At 41.3% G+C, this 21,278-nt stretch overlaps 1 protein-coding gene across 1 annotated transcript in view; it reads left to right on the top strand.

Annotated features, from left to right (window-relative positions):
• LOC141110059 (serine/threonine-protein kinase SBK2-like) overlaps positions 1-21,278 on the top strand; it is a 135,648-nt gene that overhangs the window by 90,623 nt on the left and 23,747 nt on the right. The window contains exon 2 of the mRNA XM_073601292.1: positions 11,752-11,932. Coding sequence (XP_073457393.1) covers positions 11,758-11,932 — 175 coding nt within the window. The 5' untranslated portion in view covers positions 11,752-11,757. The remainder of the gene's footprint in view (positions 1-11,751; positions 11,933-21,278) is intronic.

The raw sequence follows: 21,278 nt of genomic DNA, 5'->3' as shown, positions 1-21,278 counted from the left end.
GAAAAAGAGAACACTAGGAGAAGGTATATACAACCTCAGCGGAAGAGAACTAACACAAGAAGAACTAATTACATTAGATAAAGGCCTCAAATATGCTCCCGTGAGAAATTTAAACAAATTCCAAATGTATGTTGACATTCAGAAATATACTAGAAAACTATATACTATATTACAATATAAAAAAATACATGCTATCTAAACCTCCCGTCATTCACAATACTGAGACGGAAAATCCAGGGGGAATTGCTCACAGCAATTTGAGAAACAAATCTCTGTTCAATCCACCTATCTCAAACAATGAACACATCAAAGTATTCAACAGAATGGCGACTAATGAGTTGGAGCAACTTAAATACAAAAAAACGCATGAATCCCAAACCATCCAAATGGGAATAAAACAGCTAGAACAAAATAAGCAAATTGTTGTGAGACCAGCTGATAAAGGAGGAGCAATTGTCATATTATCAAAAGAATACTATAACAAGGAATTGGTAGAACAACCGAGTAACACAAATACATATATCAAATTAAAAGGTAACCCCACGAGGGAATACAAACGGGAGCTATCAGATTTAATCCTAAAAGGAGTTGGAAAAAATATCCTGACCAAAAAAGAATCAAAATATTTGGTTCCGGACACGTGTAGAGTCCCCATCATTTATACAGTGCCTAAAATACATAAGAATGCTGAGCAACCACCAGGGAGACCCATTATCAATGGCATCCAATCAATCAATGCCAGGGTGGGAGAATATGTTGATAGATTTTTGCAACCCCTGGTACCCCAAACCAGAGCATACCTCAGAGACACCAAACATCTGATACAAATATTGGAAAATTTGATTTCAAAACCGAAGAGAAATATATTATTGCAACAGCTGATGTAGCGTCCTTATATACAGTAATAGAACATAGTGATGCGATAGAGGCATCAAAATGGGCTATGGATAAGTTTAGTAACCTTATTTCAAAACAAAAAAGGTTTATCTTAAGAAGCCTAGCATTTGGAATTCAACATAATTATTTTTGGTACAATGAGTTGTATTATAGACAATTAACTGGAATCGGAATGGGAGCCAAGTATGCCCCAAGTGTGGCCAATATTTTCATGGCTAAATGGGAGGAAGAAGCAATTTTTGCAGATGAACCAGAAAATATGGTTTTATACAAAAGATTTATTGATGACTACATAAGTAGTATGGAGAGGGGATGAACCAAGTCTAGTCCAGTTTTTCAATCAATTAAATATCAATCAGAAAAATATCAGACTTGAGTATGAGATAAGCGATAAATCAGTCCACTTTCTAGATTTAGAAATACAGCTTGAGAACAACACCATCAGTACCAAAACTTTTTTCAAACCAGTTGAAAGGAATAGTTACATACCCACAGACAGCTGTCATTACCATCCATGGTTAATTAATATCCCAAAAGGACAGTTTATATGACTGAGAAGAAATTGCTCTAGTAATAAAGATTATCTAACACAAGCTCAATGGATGGGGAAGAAATTTGAGGATAAAGGCTACAGCAAAGAATTCATTTTGGAAAAAATCAAAGAAGTCAATCAAATGCCAAGAGAAGTACTTATTCAAGACAAAATTAAAGCGAACCTAGATAATAATGACATACCCTTGATAATGAATTTCAGTGCTCAACATAAAAAAATGGAAAAAATCATAAGGAAGCACTGGTCTGTTTTGAAAACAGATAATACCCTGGGTAAGATCCTACCTGATAAACCGCGCTTCATATATAAGCGAGTACCAACATTAAGAGATCTGATAGCAAAGAATGTACCGGAACCACCAAAACGTGTTACAGAATTATCCTTCTTTCAAGGGAAAGGGTTCTTCCCCTGTAAGAGGTGTTATGCGTGTAAAAACACCCAACAAAATGGCCAAAAATGCCAGAAATTAATATCAACTAGCACCAAAAAAGAATTTGACATCAAGGACTTTATATCATGTAGGACGGAAGGTGTAGTATATGTCCTGCAGTGTTCTTGCTTAATGCAATATATTGGCAGAACCAAAAGGCCTATGTGGAAAAGAATAAGGGAGCATATTCAAAACATAAAAAAAGCTTTTCCGAAGCATAGTATCTCTAAACATTTTGCTACGCACCACAATAGAGATCCCACAGAATTAAAATTTTGGGCAATACAGAGATATAAACCTCACTGGAGAAGTTCAAATAAGATCAGAGAACTAAGTCAAGCTGAGTCAAAATGGATATATGAGATGGGTACTCTTGCGCCAAAAGGCCTTAATATTGAATTTGATATCAATTGCTTTATATCAGACTATTAAATATGGTTTTATGAAGAAAAAATATTCTTTTAAAAAATATTCTTTTAATATTTTTTATCTGTTTTTTTATAATATTTTTATTCTTTATTCTTTATAGTTTTATATTTTTATTTTTATTGGTATAAATATTACTGTACTGCATCAGGCTCATAAACAATTTTATATCAATTGATAATGATTAATATCTATAATCTGTTAATATCATCTATACAGGACTGGTGTATTTATATGTATTTTGTTATATTATTTATTCTCTATATTTTTGTAATGTTTTAATGTGATGTGAGTGTTTATATGCATATTATACACTATCTAGACCTAGTATTAGGTCACAAGAACATAATCAATGATTCAATGAGATCTTAGCACCTAGACCAATACATATTTAAACAAAGTGACATGTATATACATTTATGAGTGTGCTGTACTGATATATGCCACTGGAGGGAGCCCATTGCTATAGGGATATATTATACTAATAATTTTATTCTGTGATCTTCTTAATTGAGCTAATTTTGTAGCAGGCTGATATGGATATTACACTTTGTTTTAGATTGAATGAATAAATAGTGTTTTTAAAGTAAATATATATATATAAATATCTGCAGTAAGCAGCGTGATGAATCCGATGATCACAGCGCCGTCACCACAGGAACCGAAATGCCTAAATACGGAGACGCTGGCATCTCATGCTTAGCCTTTAGAAAGTCACGTGTCAGTGGCGCAACGAGTGGGTGGAGCCTAGGACGTAGTCTGGCGAATACATTGTATCAAACAGCAGCAGCGTCCGTACCAGCCAGCTGAGATCTGCCTATCTGCTTTACCTGCATACCTAAAACAAGTCAGGCACACGTGAGTGTATCACTGTGCTGTTTTGCCTGTGGACTTTCATTGTTACAATATTGCGCAATGTTTCTTCTCTTTATTTTACATAAAACCATCTGATTCTGAGAAAATCACTACTCATTGTGGCTGTGGAAAGAAAAGCTTATAGTGTGAACATATAAGCACTGCATGAATCCAGAGATCCCAGGCTACTGAGGATTGAACTGCTGCCTATTACTAATTCCATCTCATGAACTTAATTATCTATATTTAATTGCACCATACCGGCACTATTTATTTATTTATATTCATTTATTATATATATTATTGTAGTTTATTATTTAACCATAGTTTTATGGAGTATGTAGCACTTAGCACAGGGAATTTATTTTATTCATTTATTGGCACTAATTGGAGTGAATATTTTAAAAGTTTTTTATTGCAAGTACAATTCTCTACACATAATTTTAATATCTGTTGCCTATCTCATTCTGGAGATATTGCACATGAACACAACTTTTGTTGGACTTGTGATATTAGAGTGATACAGTCTTTGCACTTTTTTGCGATTTCGCATTTTTTGCACTTGGTTTTTTTGACTTGGTAGGAATTTTATGGTGTTTTAGCACAATTTTTGTTTCACATTGATTGGATATTTATCAGAGCGCATCAATTTATGTTATATTTATTCAATTTTTAGGGGATACTGATCACTGTACAATTGATAGCAGTTTGATATTTTTAATTTTTCAATCTAACACAGTTTTTATTTGCACGTGCGTTCACATATATTTGATTGACACTTAACTGATTGTACATGTTACGATAGAACATTATTACGCTTGGTGTTTTTTGTTTATTTACTTCTCAAAAAAATTGTCACCTGCAGAGTGCAATTATGAGATTGGTGACAGAGAGCTGTTGGCGATTATTTTAGCCCTGAAAGAATGGAGACATCTCCTTGATGGTACAACTGTGCCGGTTCTCATTCTTACTGACCATAAGAATCTCACATTCTTGTCTGAGGCTAAGCGCCTCTCTCCCAGAAGGGCGCAATGGGCTCTCTTCTTGTAGAGTTTTAATTACATTGTCTCATTCTTACTCGGTACTAAGAATGTAAGGGCTGACGCCTTGTCACAACAATTTTCCTCCACTTCCAAGTTGGAGTCGGTTCCGGTTTCTGTGATTCCTCCTGATCGTATTCTGGCTACGGTTCGCACCAGTCTTACTTCTCCTTTGGGTGACAAAATTCTTGCTGCTCAGGTCCATGCTCCTCCTGAGAAACCCTGTGACCGCTGCTTTGTCTCAGATAGTCTCCGTACTGCCGTGCTCCAGACTTACCATTCTCCCAAGGCAGCTTACCACCCTGGGAAGAATCAACTTGTTTGGGTCATTTCCCAACAATTCTGGTGGCCTAGTCTACAGGCTGATGTAACTGCCTTCGTAGCTGCCTGTTCAGTGTGTGCTCAGAGTAAGACTCCACGACACCTTCCAGTGAGCCTCCTAGAACCCATTCCCAATGAAGAGAGTCCCTGGACCCACCTGTCTATGGATTTCATTGTGGAGTTACCCAACTCCCAAGGCAACACTGTTATCCTTATGGTGGTTAACCGGTTCTCAAAGATGTGTCATTGTATTCCACTTAAGAAGCTGCCCACTTCTAAGGAACAAGCTTCCATTTTTGCTCGGGAGATCTTTCACTTACATGGGCTACCCGAAGTGATTGTCTCAGACAGGGGTAGTCAGTCTGTCTCCCGGTTCTGGCAAGCCTTTTGTGCACAGTTGGAGCTTCCTTTCTCCTCTGCGTATCACCCGCAGTCTAATGGGGCCACAGAACGAGCCAAGCAGTCCTTGGAGCAATTCTTACGTTGCTATATTTCTGACCATCATAACAACTGGTCAGACCTATTACCGTGGGCAGAGTTTTCTCACAACAGTGCCTTGAATTTGGCTTCCCGATTGTCCCCTTTTATGGAGAATTATGGCTTCCAACCTTCCATGTTGCCTGACTCGTTTGTTCCACAGAGTATTCCTGTGTTAGAGGAGCATCTCCGTGGTCTTCATTCCACTTGGGCACAAGTTCAAGTCTGGCTGTCGTCTCGCAACCTCCGACTTTGTGTTCCTTCTTTGAAGTTCGGACCTCCTTTTATTGGGCCTTTCCGTATCCTTCGCAGGATTAACCCAGTGGCTTACACCTTGGACCTTCCTCCTAGTATGCGCATCTCAAATGTGTTTCATGTCTCCTTATTGAAACCTTTGGTCTGCAATCGCTTTACCACCTGGGTGCCACGTTCTCACCCTATACAGGTTGAGAACCATGAGGAGTATGAAGTACAATCCATTGTTGACTCCCGTAGGTTTCGTGGGTGTATACAGTACCTGGTGCATTGGAAAGGGTACGGTCTGGAGGAACGCTCTTGGGTCTCATCCTCGGACGTACATGCCCCTGTCCTCCTCCGTGATTTCCATAGATGTTTTCCCCTCAAGCCCGGTGGTCCTCCAGGGTGGAGGGGTTGTTGAGGAGGGGGTACTGTCAGGGCTGGGCTCAGCCCTTCCTTCTCTGAGCTGGCCGCTCAACTGTCAGCTAATTGCCAGCTCCCATTTCTCTCCACAGTTACCCAGCTGTTGTTGATTCTGCTCGTCAGTCCTGCCTACTTAAAGTCGTGCAGCCCACTTGATCTCTGCCTTCGCCTTTGTCAACATCACAGAGATTTTTCTGTGTTCCTGTTGAAGACTTGCTCGGCTGACGTTCCTTCTGGCTCCTGATCCTGCTTGTACTACTACATTTATCCCTAGCTCTCTGACATTTGCTTGGCTGCCTACCCGATCCAGTTACTGAACTCTGGCTTGTTTTGACTACGCTTACTCTGTTTACATTATTATTATTATTAATAAACAAGTGTGATTTAACTATACTTCTGTCTCGTTCTGATTCATGGTTCCTGATAAGTATTTGTGCACTATCTACCGCATTGCCAACCCTGAGCCAAAAGTGCACCACTTCCACCTGTAGAATGGCGCAAGGATGCAATATGCCTGAGTGCACAGCTCTAAACCCTGCCAACCCTCCACTCCCATCCATTTCAAGCACTTGTGTGTCACATCATGTGGGATGGAGTAGATAGAAAGGCCAGTGAGGATCAGTGCACCAGAATAGGTAACAGAACAAGGGTGCACACACCGCTTCAGGCAAAAAATGGACACACCCGGTCCAAGATGCTAATCCCAGCTCATCACCATAGGCAATATCAAGAAGAGAAGGAAATATTGATCGCAAAGATCACAAGGAACAAGCACGGTTCTTTTCATGTGAAACGCGTCAACTGATCATCATTGCAATTTTGTCTGGCTCATGACAATAAAGAAATTTCTACAGCATCTTTTGGATTCAAGTGTGCGATCAATCTTCTCTTCTCCACCAGAACAGGTAGATATGGGACAGCAGCTTCTCTGTGCTACTCTGCATGTGGAAGAAACTGCTTCTGTACCATAAACTGTGCGCCCCCTCCATACTGTGCCCTTCCAACTTCCTGATCCCTTGCTTTGCTGACCACTGTCCTCTACCCTGCTGACCCCACTCCACTGCCCTGCTGACACAAAGTCCTCTGCTCTACTGATGCCCAGTCCTTTGCTTCTTCAGACCTCTGGACACTGCCTTACATACTACTGACCTCTGAACACCACCCTACATACTACTGACCTCTAGACACTGCCTTACATACTGTGAAACTCTGGAAACTGCCCTACATGTTATTGATCTTGGTACACTGCCCTACATACTGTTTACACTGGCCAGAACTTAGAGGATAGAGCCAGGCCTTAAACTAGTTGAGCAAGACAGCCCACAGTACCAGATCTTCTACCTTCATTATGGACTCCCGCAGGGAGTTGGGGTTTGGGGGTTCAAGAGGGCCCCCTTCATCAGAGCTTGTTTGACAACAATGTGACTAGACTAGAAGTGAACTGACCCTTTAATGTTATTTTTTCCAGTGTGATTGCAAGCACAGGCCTTGTCGGCAGCTGGTTTGGCTGTGTTCAGTGTGAAAACAGCACAGTTACCTTGACTGAATTATTAGATCATGTTTTGCTAGCCTTACTTGGGGTGTATTTATAAAATTGTGTAGAGATAGCCATCCTGAGAAACAACATTTGCATTCATTTTTGAGAATAGTGGCAAAATTGAATGTTAGTCTATTTTTAGGCCAAAGTAATCAATTCAGTTCCACTGGCTACAGCAGAGCCCAAAAATAACTAAACTTACCTACAAACTACCTATACTAGCACCTAACTAGGAGGGTGTTACAATATGTTAGCAATGTAATTGGTGTTTATCACTGTATTCTCTGCAAGAGCTGTTGGGTTGCTGCAGTTTAAAGAGACTGTATTGCTGTAGATACAGTAGCTAAACAAGTACATAAATGGTTTTACATATATATCTTCTTAGCTATGTTTCCTGACGGCTTTATGTCAGCACACCTGGGGGCGGGGCCTAAATCCAGCTGTGCAGCCATGGAGCTCATCAGGTAAATTACAGTAAGTATCTGTCATTCCGTTTTACGTTTTCTGTCCTTATTATGAGATATCTTCATGTATATACTGTATTTTAAAAATGAAAACTTATGTACAGTATGTAAAGCACTGCATAAATTATAGGCGCTATATGCATGCCTACAACAAATAAATGAACAGGTTAATGATATGCTTCCTGTAGAACCATGCCCATTTAAACAAATGCCCCAACCTTAATTTACATTCTCCACCTACAATGGCTTGCTGGTCACACAGCAAAAAAAGGTGTCCCTAAATTTTTTTGAAATGTTGGCAACCATGAAATAATGGTGAAATAAATGTAAAGAATCCTGTGGGATCTATTTATTGAAGATTGATTAGGCAATTCAGCCCAAGATTCACCAGGATTCACTCATCAGTTTCTGCCTGCATTTGCTTGATTTATTATGTGGGCTGCTGATGGGTGGATCGTTTTAAATAGAATGTTGCTCAGGCAAATGTAATTGAATATCTAAAGTACAGTAGAGGCAATTTTGATATTTCTGTTAGAATCTTTGGTTGTATAAATACAGTTTCAGCACCACAGGGAGTAATTGTTGTCAGAATGCAATTTTTAAAATGAGAAGTAGGGCCAAAGCTTTTTTGGCCCAACTTTTTCTATGGATCTTTGTTTTCAGTTGACAGTGGGCTAAAGTCTGCTGTCAGCTGATGTCACTCAGCTGGTCAAGGCCCTCGAAAGATCTATTCAAATACCTGAACCAGCTACTGGCTCAGCGAGCTGCTGGTAGACTGGCCCAGTCGCTCCCACCCCCTGCACAGCTTGACGCTCCATTGAGCACTGGAGGGCAGAGCTGAGAGATGGTCACTGACAGTCACTGGCTCGCTGCTCACTGAAGACTGAGAACTAAGCAATCAGCAGTCTTTGATTGCTCAGTCTCAGTCTTAGAAGCAGCGGGAGACAGATGCAGCATTGGACTGATGCTGTATCCACCTAGTTAAGTATATATATTTTTAAAGAACCCTATACTTCTCTTTTAAATATTGTCTTTCCATTTAAAATAGAAATAAGGCATAGCTCCCCCCAACCTCTAGAGTGAACCAGCGCAGCATGTCGGGCTATGGGCTGGTATCCACATAGTAAGGGAGCAGTAAGCCTCCCTGCTATTAAAAAAAACATTCTGGACCACCTCTGCCCCTTCTTTAATGTGAATACAACCTGGTACACCAGACATGCAGGCTGGTGAGCAAGGCTGGTTGACATTTTTTTTGAAGGGGGGGGGCTGACCATTTTTTAAAATATAAAATAATAATAAAAATTTAAAGACAATAAATCCACAAAGCTTGAAGCACTTTAAAATACCAAGAACCCCAACTCCAAACAAGGGAATGGTTTGAATATTGTGAAAAACAAACAATGTGCAAATGAGTGAATTTCAGAATGAATGCAAAATTCGGAGCAAAATTGGAGAAATTTTGTTTAATTTTGTTTTCACTCATAAAATGTTGAGAGAGTCACCTGAGATTAAATCTAGGTGAAAATCATTGTGATAAATAGAGTAAATGCATAACATCAAAATTTCCAAAACAAATCAATGATAAGTTCGCTAAATTAAAAATCAACTACAATAAACACATAAATACATAAATAAAAAAAAACCCACACCCTCTAAACATAACGATGTATAGAAATTTTTTTCAAGCAAATTTTAGGGTTAAAGTTAAAGCTGTAGGATAGGCACAGGTGTGCACACTGGGTGTGTCGGGTGTGCCTGGGCACACCCTAATCACCCGGAGCTGTATCCTGAGATCTGCTCTGAAATGTTACATCCAGTCAGTGTGTAGCCCGCGCTGCCTGTGAAACATTCAGCAGATCGTGAGGTGAGAGTCGCTCAGTTTGTGAAACTGTCAGCTAATGTAATGGCTTGCAGAGAGAGAGAGACCAGCTGTCACAACTCGGGAGTGATGTCGGGGGTGGGCGGGACCGAAAGGACAACAAACACCAGCCAATGGGATGGGGTCTAGGCGGGCCGCTACATGTATGTGGCTCCTCCCCTTTCTTAAGCAGTCTAATCATTGGCTGGTGTTTGATAGCTGCTCGGTCCCACCCACCCCCGACATCACCACGGAGTTGTGACAGCTGATCTTCTCCCTGCGTGTAGTTACATTGGGTGACAGCTTCACACACTGAGTGGCTCTCGCCTCACGATCTCCTCTGTCAGTGCCGCTATCAGTGCCACTATCAGTGCCCATCAGTGCTGCCTGTCAGTGCCGCTATCAGTGCCAACCAGTTCTGCCCATCAGTGCCATTTAATGCTGCCAATCAGTGCCCACCAGTGCTGCTATCAGTGCCAATCAGTATTTGCCCACCATTGCCAATTAATGCTGCCAATCAGTGCCTATCAGTGCCAACCTATGCTGCCCATCAGTGGCAATTAATGCTGCCAATCAGTGCCCATCAGTAATGCTATCAGTGCCTATCAGTATTTGCCCATCAGTGTCAAACAGTGCTGCCAATCAGCGCCCATCAGTACCGCTATCAGTGCCAATCAATGCTGCCAATCAGTGCCACTATCAGTGCCAATCAGTGCTACCCATCAGTGCCAATCAATGCTGCCAATCAGTGCCCATCAGTGCCACTATCAGTGCCGCTATAAGTGCCAACCAGTGCTGCCCATCAGTGCCAATCAATGCTGCCAATCAGTGCCCATCAGTGCTGCTATCAGTGTCAATCAGTGATGCCTATTAATGCCACCTATTAGTGCCCATCAGTGCTGCCAATTACTGTCCATCAAAGCTGCCAGTCAGTGCTACCAATCAGTGCAACCTGCCAATGCAAATCAGTGCTGCCTATCAGTGCCCAGCAGTGCTGCTTATCAGTGCTGCCTATCAGTGCTGCTAATCAGTGCCACCTATCAGTGCTGCCCATCAGTGCACTGAGTGCAGGGATGGGGAGATGAACTCTGTAGCCAGGCACATTATTCATGGAGGGGGGGGGCTGGTGGGGCACAACTGCTATCTGTCATTGTTTATTAGTGCCACATGCCAATCTTTAGTGAAATAGTTAATCACCACACTACTATTTACAATAAACTACTGGAGGTAAAGTAAAAAAAAAGTGTCCGTAAAAGGCTTGCTGCTAAGCACTGTTATGTGTTCCCACACCACAAAACAAAAAGTGCAGCGCTAACTTACTGATCAATAACTTAACAATAATGGTGGAGCCCTCTAATGTATGGAAATCTCGATATTACCACAATACCGGTCTCTGTGATACGCAACTTCACATATAATACACATCAAAGTGAAAACAAGACATAACAAATGAAACTTAGAAGGGAAGATGGAAACCCCTCTTCAGATAATTGCAAAACAAATTAACTTCAAGTGCAACAACTTTTTAGTTGGGATGTTCACACCATTATAGCACTTTGGAACTTTTATTATTTGGATTGTTACACTTAATTTTATATGTTTTAGTTACTATTATAATGTGAATGATTGCACTTGAAGTTAATTTTCCTCCACCCCAAACTCATTCATCCATGTCTTTATGGACCTTGCTTTGTGCACTGGTGCGCAGTCATGTTGGAACAGGAAGGGGTCATCCCCAAACTGTTCCCACAAAGTTTGTATTGTTTCATTTGTGTGGAATACTTGGTGTTCCTGCCAGTCACTCTGCTTTTCTAATAAAAACTGACCACACTAGGCACGAGAGCACAACATGGTCAGTGTTCTGTGCTATGAGCTCAGCCTGCTCTCCTCCATGACCAGATTGGTGCTGACATGCCCCCTTGCACAGCCATATACTAGGAAGACAGTAGTTAAATAGTGTGCTGCTATCCCCCCCCCCCCTCTCTTAGGTCTATACGCAGCTGAGAACAGAGGGAATGTCATCACTTAAAGGAGAAAAAAAAAGGCTATTTATAATATTTATCTCTCTGAAGTGGGCAATATGCAGATACCATAATGATTGATAACTAGTCTTGAGTGCTGTGTGTACACTAAAACATTAGGATGCTGCTACTTTCTGAATGTATGAACAGTTTATTATGACTTCTTAAACTTTGTAAATTAAAATTTAATTTTTCATTTGTTTTGCAATTAGGACAAGATGTCAGTCATGGACTCAAATATCGGCTTGACAGCAGCTAGCATGCTTGAAGAGATGACAGAAATCACTGGTCAAAACTTGGTTAGAATGGAAGTTGAAGATCATTACAAATTCATCAAACAGCTCGGAAAAGGGAAATATGGCCAAGTAACCTTAGTTATCCATCGTCAGAGAGGTAATTACAAGTCACAGATAATTTCAGATAATTATATTAGGGGAATTGTCACTAGTCAATGTCAGTTCCCCTGATTATTTCCAGATCTGTGCAGATTTATCCATCTTTCCACCTTTATCCACCTGACTCCAGGCATTCATGATTCATGTATGATTCCTTGCACAATCGACAGGTTATCTCATAGGTAGATTTAATCCCATCTTTTGTTCTGGAGACAACTATAAAATGTTTTATTTTTCATCCTTTTCTCTCTCAATGACAAGGTCAACAGGACAAACACAGATAGCAATACAAACTTTCAAGGGGATACATCAAAGAGGCACTGAGAGTTTAATACTTATTGATACAGAGTAGTAAAAGGAAAATTGACAATTGTTCAAAATGCTCACTGGATCTGGCTGGACACACAGGAACCTCAATCGATCCTTTAAAGAAGAGTTCTGCCTCCCCACCAAAAAATTAAAAGTCAGCATCTATGAATACTGTAGCTGCTGACTTTTAATATTAGGACCTTTACCTGTCCAGGGATCACGCAATGTCGGCACCCCAGCCTATTTTTCAATTGGCTCTCGGGTGCTGCCGCTGCCATTCATGGTAAGGGAAACTGGCACTGGAAGCCTTTCATCTTCACAGACGGTTCCCTACTGCGCATGCATGAAGCACGTTTCACTTTCTAACTGGCCCGGCGGTGGAGCAGGGGGTTGAGGTCGCCGCGGTGAGGTCTCCCGGAAGTAGGGGATGGGTATCTGTCAAAAACAGGTACCTGCTCCCTCCCAAAAGGTGCCAAATGTGGCACTGGAGGAGGGGAGGACGCAAACAAGCAGAACTTTTCCTTTTAGTTGGAGCTCCGCTTTAAACTCTATTAAAGCGGAGTTCCACCCAAAAATGGAACTTCCGCTTTTCGGAATCCTCCATCCCTCCGGTGTCACATTTGGCACCTTTCAGGGGGGTGCAGATACCTGTATAATTCAGGTGTTTGCTCCCACTTCCGGGCATAGATAGCTGCAGTATCCGCAGATATCTTTGCCATATCCGGGGACTCCTCCGTCCCCCGCTGTCTTCTGGGAGACACACAGGTCCCAGAAGACAGCAGGAACCAGTGGGATTTCGCAGCGCGGCTCGCGCATGAGCAGTAGGGAATCAGGCTGTGAAGCCGCAAGGCTTCACTTCCTGATTCCCTTACCGAAGATGGCGGCGCCTCCACCCGAGAGCCGAGGGACAGATCGGCTTCGGATGAGGACATCACAGGTGCCCTGGACAGTAAGTCTCCATACTTTAAAAGTCAGCAGCTGCAGTATTTGTAGTTGCTGACTTAAAAAAAAAAAAATTGGCGGAACAAATGGACTTTACATACATTGTAATATGAATCTACTGAAAATAATGTGTGTGTCAAGTAACCTTTTCCTTCTATGCCAGGAAAATTACTTTAGTACTTAAAGTAGTGGTTATGGGTCCTCTTACCTGATGCCGGTTTCCAGACAATGCGGTTTTTATTTAAAATTAGATTTTGCCCAATCTGTCCTTACAGTCATCATATGCTGCATGAATACAGCAAATACTAGGAAGAATGTATGGGGTGTGATGTGTAAGAGGATATGTATTTTCTGTATATACAAATATACAAAATAATTCCTAAAATTATTTAAAAGCTAGTCTTACCTAACACTGTAAATAATCTTTGAGGTTTCACTAACAAGATGGATTTAGTGAAGGCACCATAGTGTCCACATACCGCTATCACGCATGGCTTTCACAAATTAGAAAGACTAATGGCTTCCAAGCACGCACTCACTCCTGTCTACTGCTGTGCTTTAAAGGAAGAATTTAAGATCAGTTTGCAATGCACTAACTCAATTCCTGTCACTAGAATTCCTCTGTATTTCACAGTCACTGTCCAGTCCCTTCTGTGTGAAGTTACATTCATGGCCAAAAGCAAACTAGCAGCACATGTTGGAAACAGTTTCATCAGTATTGGTACATCAATAGAAGTATATGTATGGGACCTTTTAATGCTCACCAATTCTATCTGTTGCCTTTCATAACACAGTGACTATTTCCTCAGTGTGATCTTATAAAGCAGCTTGAAGTATAGAGCCAGATTTATACAGCGTAATATGAAATGTTGACTCTGATTAAATTACACTCTGACATGTAGAAGCAGATCCTAATTTGTGTAAAGGTCTTATAGGTCAGTGCCTCGATCAACAAGGCCAGCAGGGCCTGTGCTTTTAAAATACATTGGCCCTTTTTAATAATAAATATCAAGGGGCACAATGCAACATTACAAATATAACCTCTTCATCTTTACTTTTTATTTCTCTGTGGTTTGGGAGCTGTAATCAAGGGTCCTAGTGAGTGTAAAATATTGTTTCTATTACATTCTGTCTGTACTTATCAACAAGACAGTGTAGGGAGACATATCTATACTAATCAGGAATAAAAACAACATGGAAGGCATCTGCTCCACTAACCTGTTTTTTTCAATATCTCTTATATATCTCAATATTTCTTTCGCAGGAGGAATACATGATAACTTTGTTTTTACAGTACATTGCTCATGATTTTTTTGAAAAAATATATTAGAAAGTGAAACTAAGATTGCACTGATACCGATACTAGTATTGGTGCCGATACCGAGAATTTGCACGAGTAGCATGAAGAGACATCGCACTAGGGAGTTGGAGGTGTGTTGTAGGCATCACATGCTCATTCCCAGAAGTCAGTGGGCGGAGAAGACAGAGGGAGTCAGCGGTGTGTTGAAGGTGTCAGAACCCCGTGACAGCCATCTTGGTACACCCCATATACACAGCACTCACCCGCAGTAAGGCTTGTTAGTTGTTACACACAGCCAAGTTATGTTACACACAGCCAAATCAGTGCTGCCTTTCAGTGCCCATCCGTGCCTGCCCATCAGTGCCTGCCCATAAGTACTGCCTTTCAGTGCCACCTATAAGTGCCACCTACCCCATCATTGCCCATCCGTGCAGCCTCATCAGTGACCATCAGTGCAGCCTATCAGTGCCCATAATTGCTGCCTATCAGTGCCCATCAGTGCCACCTATCAGTGCTCATCAGTGTTGCATATCAGTGCCACCTAACAGTGCTGCATATTAGTGCCTCCTCATCAGTGCCACCCCATCAGTGCCCTTCAGTGCCGCCTCATCAGTGCCCATCAGTGCCGCATATCAGTGCCCATCAGTGCAGCCTTATCAGCGCACATCAGTGAAGGGGAAAAATTACTTATTTACAAAATTGTGCTTTGAAAACTGTCACATTAACTGACGTAAAAAAAAAGTATTGGTAATCGGTATTGGTGAGTACTTGAAAAAAGTATCAGTACTTGTACTTGGTCTTAAAAAAGTGGTATCGGTGCAACCCTATTAGAAACTTCTAAAACAGGAAAACCCCTGCGCATGTTTAGGTTGGCCCTGCTCAGTCCTCATCCCTGTGCTGTCAGTTGTGCTTGCAGCTCCATCTCTTCATCTAAACATTTATGTATTTTATATGGTACTGATGGTCAATGCAGACTGTCAACATACTGTATATTAAAAAAAAGAATGTTTACACTGTTGCAGACCTAAAATGACAGGTTTGAAACTACATGGAAAGAAAAGAAAGAGGTAAAAAGTCATATTTGCAAAATGGCTTGTTGTCCTTGGATATATTAGAAGAGATGATAAGATTAATTTACTAAAGGAAAATAGGCTGTTAACTCTGCAAGGGAGATTTCAATTGCCAATTAAATTTTCCTTTAGCTTAGTGAATGTGGTGAAAATCCACTTTGCAAGAATATCCAGTCATGTGCAAGGAAAATAAATAAAAAACAGCATTTTTGCTTGTACATTAATGGATGATTGTCAGCAGAACTTTACCTTTTTCACTAACTAAGGGAAAATTCCCTTGCATAGTGAACAGCCTACTTGTCTTTAATAAAATGTGTTTCAAATAGTTATCTTTTTACCTTAAGCATTGAGGTGCTAGTATCCTATGGGTTTGATTTACTAAAAGAGGAGGGTGCAAAATCTGGTGCTGCTGTGCATGGTAGCCAATCAGCCAATCAGCTTCTAACTTCAGCTTTTTCAATTAAGCCTAGACAAAAAAAAATTGGAACATGATTGGTTTCTATGCAGAGCTGCGGCAGATTTCACACTCTCCATGACCAACCCCAATGACCAACCCCCATGATTTTTTCACACAAGCTTATGGAAGAAATTCAAGGAGATATGACATTGTTTATATTAATCACTTCCCACCCAGCCTATTGTCAAATTCATCGTTCTGGGTGGATGTTATATGATGTCCTCCCAGAACGTACCTCACACACGCCCCATGGAGTGTGCTCCGGCGCAATCTGTCACTGGCTGTTTCCACCAGACACAGCCAATCTCTAACCAGTGTAACGGCCTGTTGCCAGTACCATGTGATCCCTGTGACCAATCACAGCAGATCACATAGCAAATGTAAACAATGAATTGCTTCCTTTCATGCTAGCTGTGATTGGTCACAGTAATCACATGGTACAGACAAGGCCAATCACAGCCCATCTGTACCATCTGTACCATGTGATTAGCTGTGGCTAACAGCTAATCACAACAAAACACACTGAATGATTCAGTTAAATTTAGTAAAAATGGTTGCTTATACAAGAGAAATTCACTGGTATAAGCAATCATAATGTGTAAAAGAAAAAAAAATCATGATCACTTCCCCGGAGTAGTACAGTGTCAGTATGGTAACACTGTATTGCTCTGGTCATGATGTATTTAAAAAAATTGTGAAAAAAATAGAAAAAAAATTCTTCTTTTTTTTTTTTTTACATACTGTCACCAGTCAGTGTCCCTGATCACCACCACACCAGTTATATGATGACACTGTACTGCACTGGTGACCGTATGTAAAAAAAACAAAATTGTGAAAAAAACTTTTTTTTAATTTCTTCATACTACATACAAAAAATTTTGACAAAAAATTACAACTTTAAAAAACTCGCCATGCCTCTTACTAAATATCTTGTACTGCCTACTTTACAAAAAGGGGTAATTTGGAGGATATTTGTACTGTCCTGGCATTTTCTGGCCTCAAGAAATTAGATGAGTCTGGGCACAGATTCAGTTTAAGTACAAACTATCCTTCAAGGGGTAACTTCACTTTTTTGGGAAAAAATATAGCAAATTAAAAAAAATAATAATATAGCATATAGTATACAATTGCTACACAAGCCATATTATATTTTAATCTTATTAAAAATTTCCTTTTCAATCATTATCATCTTCATTTTATGTTGAACTTAATGCAATATGGCAAACTGGAGGCCTTCTATACACATTTGGTATACAGAACATACCCAGAAATCTAATTTCCTGCTTGTGTGTTGCCTCACAGAGTTTCCCAGAAGTCTGCACTTAGATACAAGTCAGATTTTAGGCATCATCTACAACAAAAATGACATTTTTGGTGAGATACTCTCAAAGTGTTAATCACTTCTAAAAGGATGCATACACTGCACCTTTCCTCACTGGAAGATGATTAAAGGATAAGTTCACCTTCAGGAACAAGTTACCTTACACCCATATTTAGGATGAAATACATGGGGATGGGCGAACAGTTTGGCGCTGAACAGTGCATTGCAAACCCTGATTGGCTGAAGCAGTGAAAGCTTCAGCCAATCAGGGCACAGAGCACTGTCAGAGTCATGATTGGACGCTGTCATCATGACTTTATCCAATCATGGCTCATTCCCGCCCCACAGTATAAAAGTATTCTTTCAACGGCAGCCATTTTCAGTGTGATTTCGGGGTGAAGAGAGATAGAACAGGGCTCTGTTCAGTGCTATCAGCTAGTTAGTGTGCTTATACTGTGCTATTTTGCTTCAATTGTCAGTGTAAAATATTAGTTTAGTGTCAGTTTAGGGATAGTGTGAGTGTAGTGAGGAGGACATCATTCAGCTTTGCATAGTGTGCAGCTAGAGCAGGGACAGCTCAGATAGTTTCACTGTAGTGTAGTGAGACCGTGTCATTCATACATACATTAGTGTGAAGTAGGGACAGCTCAGATAGTTTCAGTGTAGTGTAGTGAGATCGTGTCAGTAATCTTGACATTAGTGTATAGCTAGTGTAGGGACAGTTCAGATAGCATCAGTGTACTTGAACACCATCTATTTGATTGTGTTACTGCCAGTTTAACGCCATTTACTTCTGTGTGCATTAATGCTAGTTTAACACCATTTACTTCTGTGCGCGTTACTGCCAGTTTAGCGCCATATCGTTTAGCGTGCGTTACTTCCAGTTTAACGCCATATTGTTTTGTGTGCGTTACTGCTAGTTTAACTCCATATCGTTTTGCATGCTTTACTGCCAGTTTTATGCCATATAGTTCTGTGTGCGTTACTGCCAATTTAACGCCATATAGTTTTGTGCATTATTGCCAATTTAACGTCATTTATTTCTGTGTGCGTTACTGCAAGTTTAACGCCATATCGTTTTGCGTGTGTTACTGCCAGTTTAACACCATATAGTTCTGTGTGCATTACTGCCATGCCAGTTTAACGCCATATAGTTTTGTGCATTACTGCCAGTTTAACGTCATATAGTTCTGTGTGCGTAACTGCCAGTTTAACGCCATATACTTTTGTGTGCATGACAAAAAACAAGGGGTTAATATGGCGCACTCTGGATGTGGCTGTATACTAGCAGCTGAAAGGGGGGCATAAAAAGGGAGAAGGGAACTCGGTGGTGAATATGGGTATTTCAACACAAATCCATAATAAATATGTCCATGTAAGGATAATAGTTGCTGAATATATAGAAGGCTGCCAGTATCATAAAAGCTAGAAGAGGCTCTGGAACAAGACAAAAGAAAAGAGAACAGCCCTATAAATGCAGCGTGTTTTACAATATGTTTAATGTAAATGGATTAAAACACTTACATGGGAGCAATGATTTTCTAGCATTATTAGAAATACAGTGGTTCATCCGCATAGTTCCCGAATGGTGTTAAATTCACGGGCCGGTGGAAACTATCATCAATCCTGTGGCTGTCTGGTCTTACTGCATGCACACAACGCTTCAGGGAGGCTGGGAAATAGATTGTGGATGCTCCGTGATGTTGTGATGTCGTCACATCCGGGAACGGGGTCGGCTGGCGGTGCTTCGCGTTCGGAGCATGCGTGCTCCTTCCTCAGGCTTTGCTCTTGGCAAGAGCACCTAAAAGCCACCTAAAAGCTACACAAAAGGGGCACAAATCTGTCCCTCCTCCTTACCCACTTCAGTCTGCCCCTGCTATACCGAGTCATTACCACTCAGCAGCCTCCACTGACAGGGATGATGGTATAGCACAGGGTGTCCCAGGTCCTAGCAGCATATCTGCCAGCAGCACACCACCAGCTGTAGACTGTAGCCAGCAAATTTCTCTGCCCCTTCTGCTGCAGCGGAAAAAAAAATACAGTCCCGGCCACAAACATGCCAAGCGTCTGAATGCAAGCTTGTCAAAGCTGTTGGCTCTCCAACTTCTGCCTTTCAGCCTGGTGGATTCTGCCCCTTCCGTTAATTCACACATTGTGCTGTACCACAATGGCAGGTTCCCAGTCGCTACTACTTTTCATGTAAGGCCGTTCCATCTCTCTACCATCTTGTGGAAGGGAATGTTCTGGCATCGTTGGGCAAGGCAGGCAGTCGTAAAATCCACCTTACTGCTGACACGTGGTCCAGCAAGCATGGGCAGGGACGATGTATTTTGTTCACAGCACATTGGGTAACGCTGCTTGCAACTCGAAAGGATGCAGGACAGGGCTCAGTGCTGCAGCTTGTTGTGCCCCCACGTCTCCAAACAGCTGGTGGTGATGATGCCAGACCTGTGAGCTCTACCCCGTCCTCCTCCGCCACCTCTATGCCCTCCTCTGCAGAATTGTCCTATGAACATCAGGTACCCCCTAAGTGTTCAAAGGGCTATTCCCAGAGTCAGGCTAAAAGGTGCCATGCAGTGCTTCAGCTGGTATGTTTAGGGGACAGGAACCACACCAGAGCAGAGATTCTTGCAGCTCTGCAGGGACAGGCCCAGAGGTGGTTCACACCACGCCAGCTGGACCCAGGAATGGTGGTGTCCGATAATGGCTCAAACCTCCTGTCAGCCCTTAAACAGGGAAAGTTGACACATGTGCCATGCCTGGCACATGTCCTCAATTTGGTGGTGCAGCATTTCCTAAGTACTTACCCAGGGTTGCAAGGTGGAATAAAACAGGCCAGAAGAGTCTGTAGCCATTTACAGCCAGTGCTCAGTTGGCTGAAATTCAGCAGGAAATCCACCTGCCCGTAAACCGCCTGATTTGTGACATGCCCACCAGGTGGAACTCAACTTTGGGAATATGACCAAAATTTGAGTATAACCTCATATACTAGTAGATAATATATGATATAGAAGTATCATCATCCAAATTGTCATATGAAATTTGCCCCTGGATGATGTGACTCTATCACGAAACGCCGCGTAGGGCAGAGCGACGTGTTCTCGTCACCTCCCATTGCTGCTGTTGTTTCCAGTAGGACGGGCTGTCTGTGAGCTTCCGGCCGGCGCTCCAGACTACACTACATGCCTACTATTGTCTACTAACATGTGAGTTTAACTTTTTACTTATCCAATAAAGTCAATGGTTTTACACTATATGGAGCCTTTTTTTCCTTCTATGACCGTATCTGCAATGCTGTGGGCTGATGTCTGAGTACCTGTCGGTGTGAACATCTTTAGCCTGACCCTGCAGTCTTTGATGTCCCATCTCGGTATAAGGTCTCTGATCCATTGGTCGTGGTTCGAAGCAGTATTAACAAACAGCTTTCTCTGATCCTCTGTAACGGGGGATCATGAGTTTCTGGTAAGCGGCCAGTCTGATTTCACGGTGGTGGAGCAAGCACGCTTTTTTCTTCTCACAGCAGGAATTTATGTTTTTTGGAACTTTTTTAAGATACTTTCATATCACTTGGGTGATTTATTTTTTATACATGGACTTTTTATTATCACTTTGAACATTTTATTTTTGGATTGATTATTCATTTGACATGTGTTTTGTATATTATGTATACACTAAAGGGGAACTCTTCACTTAGTTCTAAATATTTGGTTTGGTGATGATGTGTATGATCACCAATCTGTTTTAGTGTGATTCAACCCCCCTTTTTTTCATATGAAATTGGGGAGGTGGAAATATGACGGCAGTTGCTGACGCTGACCAACACATATAACCACCTAAAGTGATTGAATGGACTATCTTGGTACTGATACAATGACAAGATTAATATGATAAAAATCTAATTTTATTACATAATTTTAATAAAATTAGATTTTTATCATATTAATC

This window comes from Aquarana catesbeiana, linkage group LG10, assembly GCF_042186555.1.
Source record: "Aquarana catesbeiana isolate 2022-GZ linkage group LG10, ASM4218655v1, whole genome shotgun sequence".
Lineage (NCBI taxonomy): Eukaryota > Metazoa > Chordata > Amphibia > Anura > Ranidae > Aquarana > Aquarana catesbeiana.
This window is presented reverse-complemented; position numbering and strand designations above follow the sequence as displayed.